Genomic DNA, 21,796 nt, shown 5'->3' on the forward strand with positions numbered 1-21,796 from the left:
AAGTAAACAGGAAAGGCTTCCTTTTATGAACTGTTATTCCAGTTTACTTGCCACTGAATTGGAATAATTTCTATCCAAATGCATCTGGGTAAACTTTAATTTACATAAATTAAATGACACACTGAAAAAGTTGAGGGCAAAATTTATTCTCTCGTAAATCAGATGAGGCTTTCTCTACTTGCCTTATTTTCTCAGGTGCGGTGATAGGATGGTGGTTAAGAGGTGTGTGAACATGCATATGATGTTTTGGGGAGGTTGTTTATTTTCAGAGCTGCAGGTAGAGACTGTACAAGTTTGAGTGAGGAATGGAAAGTAATAGTTCAGCTGTGAGTTACAGCTATGAACGTTCTGGAATCCTTTTAAATCAAGATGATGCTGTCTATACTATCCAACAGTTACTCCAAAGAAAGGAGAAAAGGAGTATCCTTGACATTGTCTTCTGTTCACCCCAACTGAATTAGGCTTTTGTAACATTAATGGTTGCTCATTGCACCATGGACTCTTGGCAGTGTCACTGTCATTGGGGTTCTCTGTGGAGAGCCAGGCCAAACTCTGAAAGACAAATGCCCAAGTGCTGTAGTTTTGTTCTTTTTAAATGCATTTTAAAACTCCGGTTAAGGTAGCCAAAAGAATACACCTTACAAGAGAATTAGACCACACCAGGTATTTCTAGGATGCAGAAGTCACTTAGCTGTCTGTGAATTTATGATACAACAGGGTTTCTGAATCCCTGCGTAAGTGGAAATCCATCCCAATCCTGATATTTTAAATTTATTTTTATTCTTAAAAGAAAAAGATATGATTATTAGGAAGAAGATTCTTTCTCATGATTCACCAGTTGTATTGAGCAGAAAAATATCTCCAGTTTACCTTTGAGTGACTGAGAAGTGAAGACACTTGCTTTGGCTATATCAGTGTAACAGTTCAGTCCTGAGACACTGGGATTAATGCCATCTAGCCTGTCCAGAGAGGATTAAATTCTGTCACTAATCCATGACTGGCAGACACGCAATGAACTGCTGTCTAGAGGTACTCTTTTCTTCCCAGTGTTTATACAGGAAGCCTCTAGACAGATCATGTCATTTGGACACCTTCCCATTTAGAGAAGAGTAATCTCATTTTACTGCTAGTTTTTGTTTTCGTTACAAGCTACTGCATTGTTTGGTGCCAGTAACAGCACTCATCTGCGTGAAAGCTTCCAAGATGGCATGAAAGCTTCCAAGATGGCAAAGCAAAAAACCCCCATACTTAAGTCTCATTCTCTCTTCCTTCAACTTTGAAGTATGGAAACTTCCTTGTTCATTACCCTACAGAAATATGTAGAGTGTGAGCATGATTGAAGTGGTGGGAAATAATGCTGTTAATAATTCCCTGCATGTAAATGAGAACTGGATAGTGGAAACCAGTAAGCAGGTGAAGAATAGTTATCCAGAGCTAGTACTGGGAGTTACCAGTCTGTTTCAATAATGACTTTCATTAAACGTTCAGGGTTTTGTATGCAAGGTCAGAAATAAGACTAGCAGAGCAATAGTTTGTTTAACAATGATGTGATACAAGAAAGAAACTTTTTGCACTCTCTTAAAACTTGTTTAAGGGTTTAAAGTCATGTCATGTTCCACAATAGCCATACCAAGACCAGTATGCTAGATCAGAACCAAGGTGCGGCTCCATATCAAAGGGAAACAGGCATCACTTTCAATCTCCTGGTAAAGGATTGATGAAAAGCAATTCTGTCTGTGTTAACCTCGTGATTTGATTTGATTAGCTGATGCATTCATTTGATGATTTCAGAATTTGATTATGTAAGACATCACCATTAACCTCTTTGATTTATTGATCTAAATTCTTTGTGACCTAGACTTGGCTATGGTTAGATTTTAATTTAGAGAAGTTAAACTGGTTTTGACCCAGTGATATCTTGTTTTGTTCTTAATATTTACTTCCTAATTTTTAGAGACACAATCTATGCAGAAGGCATAAATCTATGTTTTGTTATTATTTTTTCTTTAAAATCCAGAAGCCTTCAGGGAAAAAAATGTAATTTAGCTCTGGTGTTTGAAAGATACAGCACTCTTTAAATTAAATCCTTTGTTTCCACATACTGCACAATGCTTCAAGCATCAGGGAAGTAAGACCCTCTAAGTTGCAGTTTGGTCATTACAAAATCCAAAATTAACTAATAACAGGTAATTACCCATAAACTGCCAGTCACTCATTTTAGCAAATCTCTTAAATGTGTCAGTTCGTAGACATAAAACCCAGTCCTTTCCATACTGTGAACTGAGTTGTCAGAAATATAAATAGCTGAGAAAATAATATCTAAACCCCCAACATTTAGCTTGACTGAAATATCGTAATGTTGTTCAAAATGACTCATCAAATCCACATATTTGGAGACTTGGTTGGAAGTCAAAAGCTTTTCTATATAACAGGATCCTTCAGTGAAAGGATCCTGAAATGACTGTGGGTGAATACAGTGTGCTAAGGGGCCAGATCAAAGGGAAAGCTACAATAATGTCATCTGTGGGTGGGAATTAAGACTCGGTAGAGAGGTGAAAGGCTTCTGCAGATGAAGGTCTGTTCTGCAGGAAGTGGAAATATGTGATCTATCTAGGAGGACACTTTGATATTTATTGCTTGAGAATATTCAGAACATTCAAAAGCGTTGTTGCATCACTAATGCTAAAGCAGCCCTATAGCCTGATTTCTTCATGGGTTTTTGTCTGATTTGGTGTTCATGCCAGACTACATGGACTTACATAATGGTGGTGTAGCCTGCCAAGGCTACACACACATCAAGTGTGTGACTTACTAACACCAGTTTTACTTGAGCAGCCAAGCATGCTGTGAAAAACAGAGGACTATAGGATCCATTGAGTCCCTTGGGTTATTGAATACAAACTGCCACAAATCCAGGCAACCCTGTCCTGGAAATTTAGATGAGAAAGGACCACAAGACATTCAATCTGTGCTGGGAGTGATGGAAATGCAAAAAACAGCAAGAGCTAGCTCTGATGCTGAACTCTCAAATCTGTGGCAATCAAGCAGAGCTCTCTTACTGGTTTTCTGACCCAGGCCAAGTGTAGGAGCCAAAGATTAAGACTGATTTCTTTTCCATGTGCCAGTTGTATCATTCCACCCGAAAAAGATAGTTGCCTCATTAAATGATGATTTGGTTTGAACTGTGTCACAAAGGCCACTGCAGTATTGCAGGAGTATCAAACTAAAGTGGGTAACCGAACATGTACTCTGCTTGTGGGAGCAACAAAAAGTAATAATATGAGTTCTTTTCACTTACTTGATTTTTCTAAACATCTGAAATCAATTTTGGACAGCTCGAATAACAGTATCCCTCATGCTAAGATTCTTCCTGTTTAATGGAATATGCTGAAAGGAAATTACTCTTCTTAATTTCTAAAATGCTGATTTAAAACTTTCCAAACAAATTGTCCTATATACCAGTCCTACCAGCAAGGAAATGAAGTACTAACTGTGCAGCATGACTGCTGCCCTGATTTTTTGAGGTAAAAAAGAAATTGGAGTCATTCTTCCTTGCTCCTCTGTAGTTCAGTTATTTAGACCAATTTCTAAAGAAAGAACAGACTTAGGATGCAAAACCAATAACTATTTTCCATGAATGTCTCTGCTAATGGCATAACACAATGAAAAAGTAAGATGTGCTTTTAAGGTGTTTGGTAATTCCCTTCATATGAACTGCAAGTTCAACTGGATGTTCACTGATCTGCCTTTTTCCTTCCTGGTGTCAAATGGCCCAGTTTTACTGGGTACGGCAGAAAAATAATGGGCAGAAGAACCTTTATTAAGTTTTGGATTTTGTGTTGCATGGAAAAGTTGTCAACACAGGATGTTGTCCACAGTTTTACAGACATCAACAGATTGTGACTTTTTCTGTTTTGTCTTAAGGCAGATGTTTGTCTTGCTTCTAATCCATCTAACATTGGTGTGCAATTCATGAATGAAACAGATGTGCAGAAAACTCTCCATCATGGACCTTCTTTTCATGGTCATTGCCTTGTCTGCTCTGCTGATTGACAATAACAGAGCTCACAAACTAGGTGAGAGGGGATATCTTTTTGAGAAGGTATAGGATACAAGTTTGACTCTATTTTTAATTTCTTCCATTTAGCGCAGCTGCTACTTTTCTCTGTCCTCTAGAAAAAAAAAAAAACAAAACCAAAAATCAAAAAACAACAAAACAAAACCCCAACTAATTGAGAAATAAAGATTTTAAGGTTTTCCTGTCTTGCTTGAGGGGTTTTGAGACTAAGATATAAAGCAATGGGTTTTCACACACATAAATCTCAGGAAAGGTAACTGAACTGGTTGTTGAGTGTGCGTAGATTGTAGAGTAACTTTAAAAGCATGCTTAAGAAAAGGAAGTGAGAAAAACAATCAATTAAAAGCATTATGGCTTCAGAGGATGTGGCAGAACAAGGGCCACCATTTTAGGGAGAGAGAGAGAACTTGGCCTGTCAGACATGTGATGGACATTAGTAGCAGGAATTACAGAAGAATCCTGAGGAAAGGATCAAATTGTCTATTGAAGAGGAAAAATATATCATTTTCTTTAATAAAAATAACTGCATTTTTCCTCCAAGCGATCAAGCAAATCAAGTAGCTTTGGTGCCTTTTTCTATACATGGCCTAAACCAAGATTTCACAACTGGGTGTAAAATTGAGAGCCATTTTCTCACACGATCTAGAGGAGTGTATCCTGTATATTCCTTCTCCTTTTATATTCCTGGGGGAGCATTTTCAGTACATGATGTTGAACAGTGAATGTCTTTGGTCATGATTTTAATCAAGAAGAGAAATGTGATTTCTGTACTTGCAGGACCACTGTACTTTGCATGCAGATGATATTTCCTAAGATTCCTTTTAATGACACATCCTTTTCTCAGAACTAGGGCAAAGTATCCCCGGCAAGATGAAGTCTGTCACACCTCAAAAGTTTGTATCACCATTAAAACTCATTCCTGCGTCATTTCTTACTTTTATCAATATCTGGGCAAGCCTTTGCTTGTTTTGAGGCAAATACTATTTCATATAAGGATGTGTTGCAGTCTCTGACCCTTTGGAAAGAGCAGGTAAGGTTTGTTTGAGCAGGAAAGAGCAAGAGGTAAGTAGAATATGCAGCAGAAAAAGAGTGTTTACAATTTCTAAAATATGATTTTGCAGTATAAAAACTTATCTCACCTTTAAGGATATAAACCTTCTGGAATGCAGCCTTTTGATTACCTGTTGCCATTTTTATTTAGATTTTGGTCTGCTATTTTTTCCTCCTGCCTTTGTTTGTTCGCTTTACAGAAGTAAACAGTCTGCCTGTCAGGCACATTGGCAGCACATGACTGGTAGAACAGCTGTCCAGGATGTGTGGGGATTGCTCTAGGCTGGTATGAAAATGACTTAGATCTGAAGTTGCTGCCTAAACTCCTAGCAAGACTTAAGCTGTAGTGACACATGTTCAAGGTCTAAGATTCTGGTCATAAAAATGCCTTTTGAAGTTTTAATAAATGGTCAAAAGGGCTTTCCTAACTCCAAAAACAGGCATGGCATTGCATTGGCAAAAAAGAAGTCAGTTTATCCATTAGGGAAAATTGATCATGACTAAAATTAGTCTCTGTTTAATGACATTTTCATTACTTTATCTTTTGCACAAAGCAAAAGTAATAGAATCTTGGTCACTAGTATATGCAGGCACACACGTATGCGTATTTACATGTATGCTCAGTGATACCTCTAGATAAAATCTATAGTAGTGTGTGAACTGTAAGTAACAATATATACTCAGATGCTGCCTTCTTGTGTGGAAGCTCACCACAATTACAGCGTGGTGTATTTTTCCCTTGTCACTGGGTTGAATAAAGAGTGCTGGGTGGGGCTTCTGAGCAAAATAATTCTGAGCAAGTCAGTATTGTATTGCAAAATGCAAATGCCTCTCCTCTAAAAAGTCATTAGTCTTGTACTCCCTTATGAGGTTACCCCAAGGTATAGCTACAGGCTTTGGTTGCCAGCAAATGAGAATTTAAGGAATGGTGCTCTTGGATGAGAATACGGCTTTGTTACAATATAGCAGTCAGTTTTATTAAGTATACTCTACCACTAACACTCCTGTAGTGTTAGTGTAGTTTCTGTAGTTTCCAGGAGGTGCCATATCTAGTCTTCTGCTTGGTAAAACAGGAATTGACAACATAGCTTGTGACAGCTGAATACTATTCAGTTTGGGAGTCCAGCGACGTATTTTCAAAATAATGGGTATTACCTAAGGTTCATAGCTAATTTCTCCAGTTTGTTAACCAAAAAACAAACCAAGACCCCCCAAACAAACGAAAGACAACAACAACAAAACAAAAAACCCAACCCAACCAACCAACCAAAAACAAAACAAACAAAAAAAAACCCAACAAAACAAAAAAACCCCAAGCAAACCTCAAAACCCCCTGAAAGACAAAAAACCGAAAAATTTTGATATTTGAGTGCAATTCAGTTGTGTCTTTCTCTTCTCTCACATGTATTTATTCCTCCTCTCTCCATGCATCTTCATTTGCAGTGATATTTCTTCATCATCTGTTGTCTGAGAATGTGAGGTGTGACCTGGGAATTTGCCTTTCTGTGCACTGGATAGAGCCTGATTCTATTTTATCTGCATTATCTATGTAGAATGTATTATTGATCAGAGCTTCTGCCCATGTCTAAACTGTTAATAATCTATGGAAGAGCTGAAAATCAGACCCAGTTCTTCAGGTCTTGAGGGTTTCTCTTTCCCTCCTGAATTTCATAACAGATGTTTCACACAGCTAGAAGAAACCACAGTCTCATATAGCTTAAAAAGAGGTGGCCAGCAGCCAACTTTCAAATAAACACTCTCTGCACTTTCATTAAAAGAAAACATTATCATAATATTAAATTACAAGTCAAATGGCAAAGGTATCTTTCCTTGTGTATAAGATATTATCCTTTGAAGTCATAGAGCCCAGAGTGACTTTCACATGAGGGTGACCAAGTAGGAAAAAGGAAAAAAGTAAACAAAACAGTAACATTGGTTGTTTTTCTCATTCCTCTCCTGGTTATAGAAACACACGTGTTTGGATTACAAGTTTCTTGTTACACACATCTTTTTCTTTCCCTGAACTTTAATAGCCCTTTTTCTTTATTTCTTGTCTAGGGTATGTTACCTTTCTGATATACTTTTCTATATTGACAAAAAGGGCTAACATTGCAGCTCTACTTTTCTGAAATATTTTGAAGTCAGATATTCTGTTCAAGCTATCATTGATGCTGTTATGAGAAACAGTAGGAAGCTAGCCAGTGAATCTCTCTGAGATAAAGGAGAAATTTCATGAAAGAGCTGATAAAAGACCAATCTTTTGCTACCTGGTCCCTAGGTAGCAAGTCTGTTAGATGAAAGAGATGACTAACAACTAATCCTACTGATTATTGTTACTTTTCTTCTCTTTTGAATAATGAGAATAAAACTTCTCACTCAGAGTAGCACACGAGCCCTCTGTAGAATACAGAACCAGATGGTCAGGATGGGAAGTCAGGGAAGTGACCTGGCAAAGCAGTGTGCGAGTCTACCTCATTCTACATTTGCACCAACAACTTATTTGGACTTTGGTTTCACAAAGTTTCTTGATCCCAGACCCCTTCCATCTCTGTTGGGGGTTTTATCTGGGGCTGACAAGTGTTTTGGTTGGCAGCTGCTGACTGACCGTCTGGATCATCATGTGTCAAAGTGTATTTAGCATTCTAGATGCTACAAGAAAAATAAATCTATTTTGTCCTTTGGCTTTTTTTGGTTCTCAAATTAATTAATCAAAATGACCATAGTAGCCATAACTACAATAATCCAAATGCAGTTTACAGTGTTTTACTCTGTTGTTAGTGTGAAACTCTGCTTCAGAAGAAACATTAATGGTAGTAGCTTGTAATAATAGGTACCATTTCTGAATGGATCTATACCAGCATCAGACCAAAGACAACCAGGAATAACCCTGTTCTAGCACCTCTCTCATTCTACACCCTATGTTCTGTACCTACTGCCCACTTCTGTACTGGATGCTTTTTTTCATCAGGCATATTTGTACTATGTTAGAATAAGAGTTTTGATTCTCATTCTTACACTTTTCTACTCAGATCAGTACTTTAAATCACACTGTGCTTCTGATACCAGACCACATTTCAGCACTAGGAGGACAAGAACTGGGAGCTTTTCCTGTTGCAAGAATTTTGCCTTCTTTACAGAGGCTTTTCATGTATCAGCTCAACATTAGATGTAGCTATGTAGATGTCCTTATAGAATTGATAATTTAACAGCATTTTCCACAGTCTTCTAGGAAAAAAATCAAATAGCTGGTACCACTACTTCTCCTCGCTCTTTGTTAGCCACTCTGCTCAAGTCATATGTGGGTGTATGGGTTGTTTATTTATTTTCTTTTTAAAGTTGCTTTGAGTGAGGAAGTGGGTTTGGGGGCTTACGTAGTAATTTGTCTATTGATGAATCTGCAATATCTATGAGTTATCTTTTTGACAGATTTATTTAGACCTTTCCTAACGCCTTGTTCCTCCTAGTGTTGGGATGAAAGTCATCTCTGGGGCAGACTCTGAAGAGATAAAGAGATGAGTAGAAGCAACTAACTAGCAGCTCTTTCAGTCTTTTATCTTTCTATGGGGACAATGTAACTCTTCCTTCTTCTTCCCTCCTTACTTCTCATTAAAAAGAAGCAGAGTCATTTAAAAGTTATAGGTACAAGCAAGGAGAGTTTAATTTTTTTTAATAAAACCATCAGTCATTAGTAAGGGTGATGAACAAAAAGGAGCTAGAGTAAGTTCAGTGTTATATGATTACTACTGATTCCATAAGGAGGATTTTGTGGTTTAGAAGAGAAAACACAGTATGCCCAATAGCAGGAAATGGCCAAACAATATTCTTAAAGATTGGTATGGTCAAAGGAAATGGGTACTTACTATTTACAGATGGCTTTATGTGTATTGGACTGACCTTTTTTTGATTAAACATGATTTTTTTTCAGCTTTTAACATACCATATGGTACTTTCCCAAACTGGCTACATTTGTCACTGCCATCTTTTGGAAACAACTGTATATATCAAACTGGTTGGTTTATATATCTTCTATTTAATTTAATATCTGAGTGTACTCTCATTGTTAAAAAGAGAGGAATTATTTTTCTTGTTTCACTGCTGGGCAGACTTGTGCAAATGACTTTGTGTATGTGAACATTACATTTGTATGTGAGGACGCAGTGCCCAACTGTATATGCCCTCTGCAAAGCAGAACTACAGAGAAGCACTTGCAGTCTATGCATGGAGCTTTGAGTATTAACATGGGAACCATCTGGGAGCATGCAAGTTTTTAGGCATTATTCTTCTGTTACTAGTACCCTCTCAGTGCTGCAGAATTTACTGGTAGCCATGTGCTTTTCAGCAGAGAGTGGATTTTAGTAGGTTTTAATGAAACTAGGAGATGTCACTGTTTCTGATATGAAGTTGCAAAAGGATGGAATTACCTACCATGTACAGTTTAGTTTCTGATCCCTCAATAATCTCAAAACAGATTCATCAGAAGTTGAATGTTGGAGAAAAACTTGTAGGATTTGATGGCCAAAAACCCTGGAGAAGGATTAGTGCTGACTGTGATAGTTCTTCCTTCTCCAGGTGAACCAGGAGCATTTATAAGGAAGGCTACAGTAATCAAGTCTTTGCACCACAATTTTCCTTTGTTTTGCTAAAAGCACCTTCCCCAGGAGGTTGATCCCATCATTTGTGTAGTTGTACACAGTGACTCAGAGGGTTAATAGCAGGACAGGAATGGAAATCCTGCTCCTGAGTAGTGTCTCTGCTACACAATACTGTGCCCTGAAAGCCTCTGTTCCTTTCTGGGAAGAGTTACCAGAGAAAGGTATCTAAAAAAGACTGCTTTTAATGATGTATGGAGCATCCTTACATCCTTACTCTGCTATGCAGGGGTTAAGTACTCAAAGGGGAATCCTTACAGGATGAAGAGCTGTTGGCAGTCATCCTTGTGACAAAACGAGATCAAGGAAAAAGAAACGCAGGAAATGTGCCTTTGTGCTTGGATAGCCTTTGAGAGCAGAGCAACCCCTGAGGGATTCTTGGAGCAGTGCATAGATTTAGAGCATTTCTAAGGCTCTTACTAGTAAAACAAGGATGGAAAGGGACATAAAGTAATCTCAAAGATCAAGGCAGCTCAAGGACAGCTGAAAGTCGCCTTTGTCCTCTCCACTTATGTTTGTGAAATCAAGTAATTGAAAATAATTTTCCTTTTGCTAAATTGAATTCTACAGGATCAATTCCATATTAATTGTAATAATTCAATCAAAACCTGAATCTGAAAATTCAATTTCTTTTCACTTCTTGCTGGCACACAATTCCTCTCTTGCTGCAAAATGTTGCACTGCTGTTATGTGGAAGCTAAAGAGCAGGGACACAGGCCACAAAATGCAGAGGCATCCTGAAGCTGATAGCTGAGCATTTCCCACAGGGCAGCTGTCTAGCAATTATGTATCCCATTTCTCTTTCACCTAATTGTATTGGTTGCTCTGGACAATTTATAGAAGTTTTTTTTAGCATCTTAGCATGTGAGTTTGATGGAAACTAGATATTCTGTCTCGCGGGAAACTGATTTTAGAAGTCTTCTTCCATTTCTAATCATGATGGAGACTCAAAATCTTAATATTTTTCACAAACCAAATTGTTCCAAATTCATGCTTTGACTTAATAAAAATGAGTCATTCAGTATGGCAAACAGTCTGTTTTGAGAGCATGAAAGTATTTTTCTTCAGCTAGGTATTACATCATTTTACTGCTTTAATGTTACAAACTCAGAACTCAGAGTAGATTACAGAGTAAAGATGACATGTTTCAACCTTAATAAAATGCTATAATAGTTTCCACATATTTGGAAGATATTAGTATTTCCTATTAATACTAGGAACTGACATTTTCATATAAAGACATGCCATGAGAAAATGGTCACTGCTCAGCATTTTGCAGTCATCAGCAGGAAGTGAGGCTTTGGGTAATCTTGTGAGGGAGCACTTCTCTTTAGCTTTCTAATTGTCTCTGCATCTACAGGCTTCATGTTTTCCTTCACCTTCTCTTGTGACTAATTATGCCTGTCACATCTGCATGGTGAATTCACACATACACATCTCCTTTTAAACTGCAGTTGAAAAACCCTCTGCAGAGTGCTGTTCTAAAGGAATAAAACAATTATACTTCTTCCTCTAAATTTACGTGAAAGAGTGCAACAGTTTTGAAGTGCTGTTCCCTTGGAAGACAAAATGTATTTCCATCCAGTATTCTTGGTTCTTCTTTGTAGCTGCTTGAAAGCATCTATTAAGAGTTGGACACATCTTCCTAAATTTTATTAATCTCAGTGTTATACACCTAATGTAAGCCAGACATCCAAGTTATGTTCCCTCTAGGATGATGGTTCTTTGGCAATTTGTTGTAAAACGGGTATCTCAGGGTGCAATCTCACATCCCATTTCTCTAATTGCAAAGCCAATTTGAAAGGCTTGCATCCTTCATCTCCCCAACTCGTCATCCTTGTGGTTTTGGCAAGAGACAGCGTGGTCTGAATGTAAACTAGATGGAAATATCTAAAAAAATTAACTGATGACAGAGAAAAATTTTTCTTTAGAATGGATGTTTTTTATATTCCAGAAAAATTAAAAAGTGTTTTGAGGTTTAAAGACAAGAGAAAAGGTTCTGAAGAATCAAAAAAAATTTTTTTTGTTCACTTTTTGATTCACTTAACACTTTCGATTATTTTTTTTTACTTTTCTTCTTTTTCCCACCACTATTTTGGTCAGTTTTTAGGAACCTAAGAAGATCTATATTCCTCATGAGATAAGCAGTTATGCCTCTCTTAAATTATTTTGTATTTTTCTTTCCCCATTAGTGCGAGTGGAGGAGGAAGGGGAGAAAATGTTCCAGATTAAGAATTCAGGAATTCTGCTGTCTCAGATTAAGTGTGTTTTTTACATTCTGTCACCCCAGGAATGGCCAACTTTCAGATGCAAGGCTGTAGCTCAGACCAATGAAATTCTACCAAGAAAAACAAAATTTCATTGCCATTGAAGTTGTAAGTCATATGGACAAATCCTTCTTATTCAGAACAAACATTGGTACAGCCTGTGTTAACTGTCAGTATCATGACTGTACACAGCTAGCAGAAGTGCAGTAGGTGCCTCTTCTAGCAATCACTCCAGTCTGAAAAGGGAAGACAAAGTAAAAACTGGAGCAGAATGGAGTTCCCCCAAACAGTGCATCTTAAAGGTCCTTGGAAAGCCTTTGAACTGTTGTGCACTATATGATCGATTCCAGGCAGCCTTAAGAGAGGGGAGACACAATGAAAAACCTAGCCCTTATTATTTGTGAGTAGTAAGCAGATAGTATTATAAAAATAGACATATGAGTATTGAGAAGCTGTGCTATAAAAAGTGAAATCTTTCTAAGTTAATGTGACAATATATGCACACGAGTATGTGCATGTGTACACTACATAATTAGTAAATTAGGAGGATGAAGTAGATGGCATATTTTTGGATTTCAAGAAGTGTTTTTGGCGTTCAATTTGTCAAATGGACTTTAAATAGTAATTCAGATCTATTTCAGTAGGTGTAGATGTACACTGAAAACTGAATAAGAGGTCATAATTAGCAAGTTGCTATTCAAAAGCAATATGCCAAGTTAGGGAAGTAGTATCAAGAGGAGGACCCAAGAATTGCATCTTGTATCTTATCCAATAGGTGAGGTTTGTGAGAAAAATATAGATGGCATGGGTAAAACTTATTTTTTTGTGTGAGTTCTATCCAGTTGCTGTAGCACAGGGATGGAAACCTGCAAAGTACTGTACTTAGTGCCAGAGCTTAATGAGTCTTTAATTTTTAAGTGAAGCATGGTGATTTTATAAGAAACAAGTATTTAATGCATGAAAGGTTGGGTATGCACTCTACAAAGCTTTGGGGAGAATTAAGAGTGGTTGCACAAAACGATTCAGGAAACATCACTATCCAGGGAAGGAACTGGCCACTGAGTGACCAAAAAAAGAAGGCGAGGAAATGAGAGACAAAGCAGCACTTTGTGTAACTGGAGGCAGTCAGGAAGCAGGCATGCTGTGAGCAGCAGGAGAGAGGACTGTAGGAATTTTGTACAATCAGAAATGTCTAGTCATTCAGTATGTCATGGAAACTGCAGATGATCTTTGGCAATCCAAGTGAGTATTATAACAGGGAGTTGCTGGTTGTGAAAAGCTCTTCAGAGTGATCCACTTACCACCCTTCAAGAAGATTCTTGTCAGCAATCAGCAGGTGGTCAAGGAGGTGACATTCTCTCTGGTGGATGGGATACCAGATGGGATTGCAACATCTGAGAAGGTTCTTTGAAGTAAATTAGCGCACACTACCACATATAGTCTGTACTAGCATAAATGACTGGGTTTAGTTTTCCATAATATAACTAACTCTTGGAAATCTTGTTATGGTGCCAAAGAAGGTACAAGGTATGTTCTTAGATGTCATTCGTGTTCTGCATATAAAACAGTATAGGAAGTCAAAGAAACAAACAAGTCTATACGTATTCTGCTTGGCAGGTAAGTTGTATAAGACTTGGGTCAATGAAATGCATGTCTATATTTTCTGGTGAAAAGAGACTGTATGGTTTGACTGACCTCCAACTCACTAGAGGAGAAGTAACCTTCTAGACTTGTTAGGCCACACCTTTTCAGATGGTGTTAAACTAGCAACCAAGGGAAATTACTGAAAAGCGAGGGATAAAAACACTTGGTTAGCAGAGAGTCAAGGTGTTGAGAGTACAGTTAATTAAACCACCAAGGACTGAAAGAGTTCTTCAACTGCCTACTGCCAACTTGATAAGACCAGCTAATAAGCAAGTAGCAATGGAATGCAATTGCTAATTTCTAAACCTGGAATTTCTCAGACTAGGAGGGAGGATTCCTGTGACTGGAATCGAATGTCAGAAGTAGGTTTGGAACAGCATTGTACAGCAATGACAGAAACTACATTGCCTCTTTCTGCAACTATTGAACAAAATGATCTTGAAGGACAATTAATACCTAAAATAAATGTCGATGTGTTTACTGATCACTGCTACAGACTGTCAAATCCAACTAAAGATCTGGATGAAATACTAAGTAGCCTGTTGTGTGTAAGGGGAGAAAAAAAAGCCTTGTGTGTGTGTGTGTGTGTGTGTGTGTACGTGTGTGTGTGTAAAGCCTTCAACACAAGTGTTGTATTGGTGGTTTCATTCTGCTAGCATGACAGTATATTTGGAAATATTGAATAGATGACAATATCTGAATCCAAATCCTCATAGCACTTATTAGGATAATGTTTTACATCCATTTTCAGCAAATAAATAGTTGAGGTAAGAACTGAGCTCAGAACTAAACTCGAATGTTCCTCAAGTGGAAGTGCTTGTGCTTGAATACACCTTTCTTTGAAACAGAATAAAAATTGGAAATGGTGTGATATGTACTTCAGCTTAGACATTCAAATAAATGGACTTTAATAAATAAATAACTTCTGAAAGTGCTATATCTTGGTACTTCCAGAAGTGATATATCTCCCAGAATTTGAAACAGTGTCACACTAACTCAGTTGAAAGAAAATCTGTGGATAAAAAATTCAGATAATAATTGAGTTCTTTGTGTAAAAAGCTAGAAAGACGCAAACCTATAGCTGAAAGGGAATGCTACACTATTAAAAATTACAAAAATATGACATTACTTGCAGTAAAAAGAAGTTGAAAAGTTGAAAGTTTAGCAATAGATAAAGAAAGCAAAAGAAATGAAGAAGAAATCAGCAGGAAACCTAAGGAAATTTTCCAAGTGCATTAGTAGCAAAAATATCTTAGCAATGATATGAATCTGTCACACAAGTGTGTGGTAGGTTTCTCAATAATAGAGACAAAAAGAAACTGTTCAATAAATATTTGTCTTCTAGGAAAAAAATAAATCAAGCAATTGATTTTTTACTGTCACATAGAAACAATGCAATAGCTTTCTTAACTACCCGAAAGTGCTGTGAGAGAGCAGTTATTAGAATGCCTACTTTGTAAAACAACTAGCCAAGAAAGCTTGCGTTCAAGAATTTTAAAAGAACTAGTTAAGGAACTCTGAGAGACATCCATGTTGAAATTTTGCAATAAGTGTCAGGATGCTGAAGAAATTCTGGGGAACTGGAAGAAAGTTAATGCTGTAGTAGTATTTAAAAGGGGTAAATGGAACATGCTGTATAACTGTACTTAGTTACATTTGCCCTACTCCTGCAAATAAGACTGTTTGGTAATACAAAGGTTGCTGCCTTAACATCAGTCTGAGTAAAAATAACAGAGTATTTGACATAGGATCAAAAAACTAGAAAAGGGTTTATAATCACTTATTAATCTAAAGAGCTTATTTGAAAAGACTTCTTGTTGCAGTGTCATTTTTTAAATGAGTTTACCAGTTCAATAAAAGTTATAGTGTGGACATTTCAACTTAAGAAATGTTCTTAAATTGATAACTCTGCGTATGTACTTTAGTGAGCACCTGATACAAATCATGTTCCGCGTGGGTTAAAAATAAAAGTATAAATAGGAATCATTGTGGGAATTGTTGTCAATTAACTCTGCCTATAAGTTTCCTGTAAGGGTAAATTCTGGGTTATATTCTATTTAGCAGTTTAGCAGTAAGTCAGAAGACAACATTAAAACTGTACTGATCTGCTGATAACTTAAGGTAGAAAAAATAAGGCTGAGATCAACTCGTCAATGCAATAAAACTAAATATCTCAAAGGGAAATACTACAGATATTGAAGGTAGGAATACCTGTTCTGGAATGAAATATGCCACAGAGAGGCTTGATGTCAAGGTGAATGATCGATTAAAATATTTTTTTTGACCAAAATGACCAATGAGATTGCTGCATGGATGAACAGGGAGATCTCAGGAGGGAGCAGAATAGTCATTCTGCATAGTATGACATTAGTGTGCACTGATGTTTGCCTTTCTGTCTTTTTCCCTGAAAAACTGGAGAGGGCTCTGGGAAAATCCTGCAATACCACCTTATTTAATAAGCTTTGGCAAAACTGAATTTGGTTGTGTTGTTCCGCTTTCGACCATTACCCGCAATCTATCTAGGCAGAGTACAATAAGAGTGATGAAATAAGCAAGGGACACCGAGGTGAACCAACTAATGAGCAAAGAATAAAAGAGTCTAATAGCGAGCAGCAGGAGACCACAGTGACATTTTCAAGGTGAAAGTTCAGTAACGTAAAGCTGTAAGGAGAGAGATGAAGGAGAGAGACTATTTATTGAGCTGAAAGTGAAAGGTTTAGGAGTCATTGAAAAATACTTGGATAGATAGTAGACAAAGAGTCTTCTGTTTGCTTAGTCTGACTTCCTGACAGTCAGACCTATTACCCTGTACATTAGTTTATCCTTCTCAGAGAAGCAGTGAGAAATATTGAGTTGCTATTTTGATATTAGATGGGCAAAACCACTAGAAAATACTCTAAAGGAAATTCCTATTTTATCAGGAAGATGTCTTGGCTGACCAGGAATTGATTTCCCATCATGAGTTCTATAAGTATTTTCTGTAATTTTCTTCTCTTCTGCAAAGTAACATCAGGATTCAGGAAAAAAATCAGCCCTCCAGGTATCTTAGTGCTTTTTTTTCCCTCTGAGATAGTGAAAGAAACGGAATTGTGTTCTCAGTGTTGGAGGCTTCTGATATTACTGAAAAAGAGATGAATTTGTACTGTGCTGTTAAAAGATCCCATATTTTTGCTATGACAGTTGAATATGTTATACTCACTATTTCTTCCTGATTATTTTATGTTCCTTGATGGCAGACTTAGTTTAAATCATGAATCTTCTTCCTTTCCATCTTATATTTCTTTTCACTTAAATAATTTTCTTTTGCTGATCAATATAGAGAAGTCATGGAGTTGAAAAGCAATAGTCTTTATTATTTGTTTAAAGCTGAAGATTCATATAATACAAAAATTACATATAAATGTGTGAAAGGATTATCAGAAGACCTCTGCAGGTCCCAGTTTCTTTTAGAGATTATGTGTACTAGATTTTCAGTTCAATCAAAGAGGTAAAGAGGTTGAATGAGTGAGAGAGAAAAATAACCGAGATATAAAGTAAGAGTGTAGGCTGGACTGGAGTGCTTCAAAGCTGCTACTGTGAGTCCTCTTCTGCTCCTCTATAGCCAAAAATTCTTTGCTATGAGGAAATAAATGAATGGGTGAATGTTTTTGTGGGTGCATATGAACAAATTCCTTGCCTATCACTGAGTCTAGAGTCTTCTGTACAAGTATATTTCATTTGTCAGTGAACTCAGCTGTAATGACTGCCTTTCCTTCCTCTCATATGCCCAGTTTCTTAAGTGGCATCTTCCTAGAGTGAATAGAGTTGTTACATGCATTATAATGAACCATTTTTTGTTTTTTGCCAAAATTAAATAAGATGTTTTTGTTGTTTTGTACCTTGTTTGTCTCAGCCATCACCAATGGCAATGGAGATTTTTTCCACACTAAAGGAGTAAGTTCATGTTGCAAGTAACTTAGGGCTCTGTTCACGGTAATCTGCCACTGGACCTTGTGCTTGCTAATGAGAAAGAATAGAAACATCCAGAAGGTGTTTGTAGTGGATGTGCAAGTCAAATATTTTGATTAAGTTTTAGTTTTATGAGGAGGAATGTCTCCAGCAGAACTTCTGCTATGAATGTACTATGTTTTGTGGGTCCCATGATATTCAGGCTATTTCCAAAATACACAAGCAGCTTGGAGTGTGTGAGGAGATGAGTGGTTGGAACAGACTTTACAGAAAGCCCTGAGGGAAGTAAATACTGAAGCTACAGCAGCGTTTAACAAAGATCGGGAGATACAGAACTGAGCAACATCTCAACAGGCACAGAACAAAAGTTAGGAGGAGCAGATTTCAGTTGTCAAGTTCTTCTCTTTTCTGCAGCTGAATTTCTTTTAATATGGTAAATTAGATTTATTGGCAATATATGGTTGATTATTAGCATGGATTATTCATAAGGCAACCCTTTCATAAGGCTGACCCATTGTCTTTGAGGATTTCATTCTATTATTGAAGATACCTTACTTATCAGGGCAGTGTCCATGTCTTATGTGCAGTGCAGAATCAAATTTTCCAACAATTATGTCCCTACATATTTGAAAGTAGGGGCACGGAAAAATGTAGTGTTTGGCGGTGGGTCTGTGGAAACTCCAAATCTGTCATCAGTACAGCATGTGTCTGCTCCAGCAAAATGCTATTCTGTTCAAAAGTTACCCTTCCCTGAAACCCCTTGAATGACTGTCTTTAATAATATATAATAGAAGATGGAAGGATACAGCATTTTCATGCATGAATGTTTAATTGACTGAAATAGATAGTAATTTTGATACATTTGTTTTACTTTGAATAACAAAGATGATTCAGAAGTATACCTCCATTTAAAACTAGCTAATCTTAGCATGCTGGATCTATTATTCACATGGGTGAAGTAGAGAATAGTTTCTATAACCTATCTTCTGAGATGAACCACCAAACTTTGCATCAGGATTCTACATTTTTATATGAATAAAAATAGACAACTGTGGGTAAATTGATGCCATAATTATGATCAAATATCACAGTTACTAATGGAGGTTTTTATAGATCCATGACAAAGGAATACCTCAGAGCAGTGCAGGGGGATTAATAAAAAGGGTATTGGAGAGAGTACATATTACTATATATCAGATAGAGGAAAGTTACTTGATTCCTTTGAAAAAACCAGCCTTCTTGCCTGGCAGTAAGAAAGAAAATTGTTTCCCGATTGTGTGCAGTGATGTAAAAGTTTTATTAGTGTTGGTTTCAGATGGGATGTTCTTGTGTGGTGAAGATGAGAGGTCTTACGCACGTCCTCCCAAAAGATTGCTGATAAATCCATGTCATGTATTGTATAGATAGCATATGTTTTACAGGTGAACCCTTTTTCTAATCACAGAATCATGGAATGGTTTGGGTCAGAAGAGGCCTTTAAAGTTTATCGGTCAAACCACCCTGTCATAGGCAAGGACATCTTTTTCACTAGATCAGGTTGCTCAAAGCCCTGTCCAACCTGAATACTTTAGAGATGTAGTTGTCAGCTGGCAGGTGGATGTACTGTTACTGCAACACAGGCAGTACTCGAATGTACAGTGTCTAGAGGTTATATACTGATAAAGATGGGAGTGTGTAAAGAACAATAAAGAACATGTTGATAAGTAAAATATTTTGTTGTAGTTATGTTTCTTGGAAGTGTTGGGACCATTTTGAAGCATCATCAGGACAGTACTGCACCAAGAACTGTAATGAGGTTGAGAGTGATACAGTAGAGCTTTGCTAAATATGTGTTCATTCTTAACAATATGGGAGCATAGTTTTGTATAGAAACATCAAACACATCACCTGTTCTTTTTATTTTGTTATAGTTGTTGTCTCCTGTTCTGGATCACAAGAAGAAAACTCTTCTTCACCAAATCCACCTCAGAAGCTCTCTGTGATAAAAAATAGGATGGTTTCATTGCATCAGCCTTCTAAACCAGGTACCACAAGTCCTCTTCCCTCCATCCTCCTTATTTCTCCTTCAGAATCTAGGCGTAAGATAGATGCCAGCAGTCACAAGCACCCTTTACCAGAAAGCTGTGACGCTGTATTTCTGGCTGGAAATGGAGCAATGACTCAGAAAGGCCAGAGTAAACTTAAGGGAATCCCTTACTTCCATATTAAATAAAAACAAACCCAAACAAAACAAAGCAAGCAAACAAATCCACAAAAAACCAGCCAAACACCCCCCAAAAATAAAAACAAACAAACCAACCCTAAAAAAAACCCACCCCCAACACAGCAGGAAAAGCAAAAGGAAAAGAAAAAGAAAAAAAAATAAAAAAGGAAAGAAAAATAAAATCTTCTCCATTCAGCACACTGAAATTCACCAGATTTAGGATTGGGAATGCTTAAAATAAAAGCCAATTAGTGGAGCTGCTTTCCCACAACTGTAGAACAGACTATCTTTCTTGATACTGAATGAAGTTTTCTTTTCAGCTGAAATTTTCTTTTTCTTGGCATTGTAAAAGCACAGTGAGCTGTGAGGTTTTTAATTTTGTATCAGTTGCCTCTTGTCCTGTCAGTGTATGCTACTGAGAATTGCCTGGCTTCCGCTTCATTCCCTCTCATCAGTGTGTTTGTACACAGCGATAAAATCCCCCTGACCCTTCTCTTCTACAGACTGAGCAGTCCCAGCTGTCAACCTCTCCTCTAATGACAGATGCTCCAGTCCCTCAGTTTCCTTTGTGGACCTGTGCTGGACTTGTTCCTGTGAATCTGTATCCTTCTTGTACTAAAGAGCCCAGAGCTGAGCACAGCACTCCAGATGTGGTCTTACCAGTGCCGAGTAGAGTGGAAGAATCACCTCTCTTGATCTACTGGCCATGTTCTTTCTAATGCAGCCCAGAAAGCTGTTAGTTGCCTTTGTTCTAAGGGTGTATTGCTTGCTCATGGAAAGCTTGCTATCTACCACATCCCCCAAAGTTCTTCTCTTCAGAACTGCTTTGCAGCCAGTCAGGCCCTGGTACAGGGGGTTATACCCCCCAAGGTGCAGGAGTTGGCTTTTTCTTCAAGGGGTTTCTATTGGCCCGATCCTCAGCCTGTCTAGGTTGCTCTGAATGGCAGCACAGCCATATGGTGTGTCAGCCTCTCCACCCTCCTGTTTAGTAACCTCTGTGAACTTGCTGAGGGTACACTCTGCCCCCTTTTCAGGTCGTTAATGAAGATGCTAAACAATAAAGAAAGGCCTGTGGTGCTAGAAAAGTCACACATTCCTCCCAGGAGGTGGCTAGGTGACCTAGCCTTGCCTGGCTAGGCAATGTTCCTTATGGTACCATCTTGCAGATGGTATCAAATTCTTTAAAGTCCTCGGTGACATACTCTGGACTGCCCATGAGCTTTCTTCAATCTAAACTTCTTCAGAGCGTTTTTGTAATGTCTTAAGATACACCCTTTTCTGGTTGTAGTAATATAGATATATTTTTCTATTGCACTTAGTTTTACCTTTTCATTTCTGCCATATTTTCCCTTTTTGCTGACTTGGACTTGTTCTCCAAGTTCATAGGTGCTAAACAAAGCTGGATGTGAAACATCTGTAAGCTGGTACACAGCGGTGTCAGTGGTTTCATCTTCCAGTGTTCTCTTTCACTGTGACCACGAATGTACCCAGCTCTTTAACTCTGTGATTTATGTTAAACAACAGCTTCTTGTTGATCAGTCTTTCCACCACAATGCAATAACAGAAAAAACAGTAGGTTTTTTTACTGGATGTCCAAAACTTTCCCGATCTGTTTCAGACTCTTCCAGTTATTCAGATCCTCTCCAGCCTCAGCTTGTAGCAGATAGGCTTTATAAAGCCTAGAGAGTAAATGAAGTAGGTGCTTTTCAGGGGTAAAGTTGTGTTCACCTTCTGTCTGAGCTGTGAACTGCCTTGTTATGTGAGGCACGCTCAAAGAATTAAGTCTGCATTGGTACAGTCCTTGCTACTGCAAGCAGAGGTATTGATAAGATTTGATGAAATTATTTTGTCATAAATAATAGTTTCAGTTTCAAGTAATTGCCTATTAAAAAAAATGAGGATTTTTTTCTTTCCTGAGCTTTCACTTTGGTCTCTTCCACTGTCATGCTGTTGTGAG

General features: G+C 37.6%; 1 protein-coding gene across 1 annotated transcript in view; it reads left to right on the forward strand.

Moving 5' to 3' along the window:
- The window catches only part of LTK (leukocyte receptor tyrosine kinase), a 93,090-nt gene that overhangs the window by 22,267 nt on the left and 49,027 nt on the right, over positions 1-21,796 (forward strand). Inside the window, exon 2 of the mRNA XM_051791354.1 lies at positions 19,547-19,660. Within this exon, the coding sequence (XP_051647314.1) occupies positions 19,547-19,660 (114 nt within the window). The remainder of the gene's footprint in view (positions 1-19,546; positions 19,661-21,796) is intronic.

Source organism: Manacus candei, unplaced genomic scaffold (assembly GCF_025592945.1).
Source record: "Manacus candei isolate 608988 ecotype Guabito, Panama unplaced genomic scaffold, ASM2559294v1 h1tg000033l, whole genome shotgun sequence".
NCBI lineage: Eukaryota > Metazoa > Chordata > Aves > Passeriformes > Pipridae > Manacus > Manacus candei.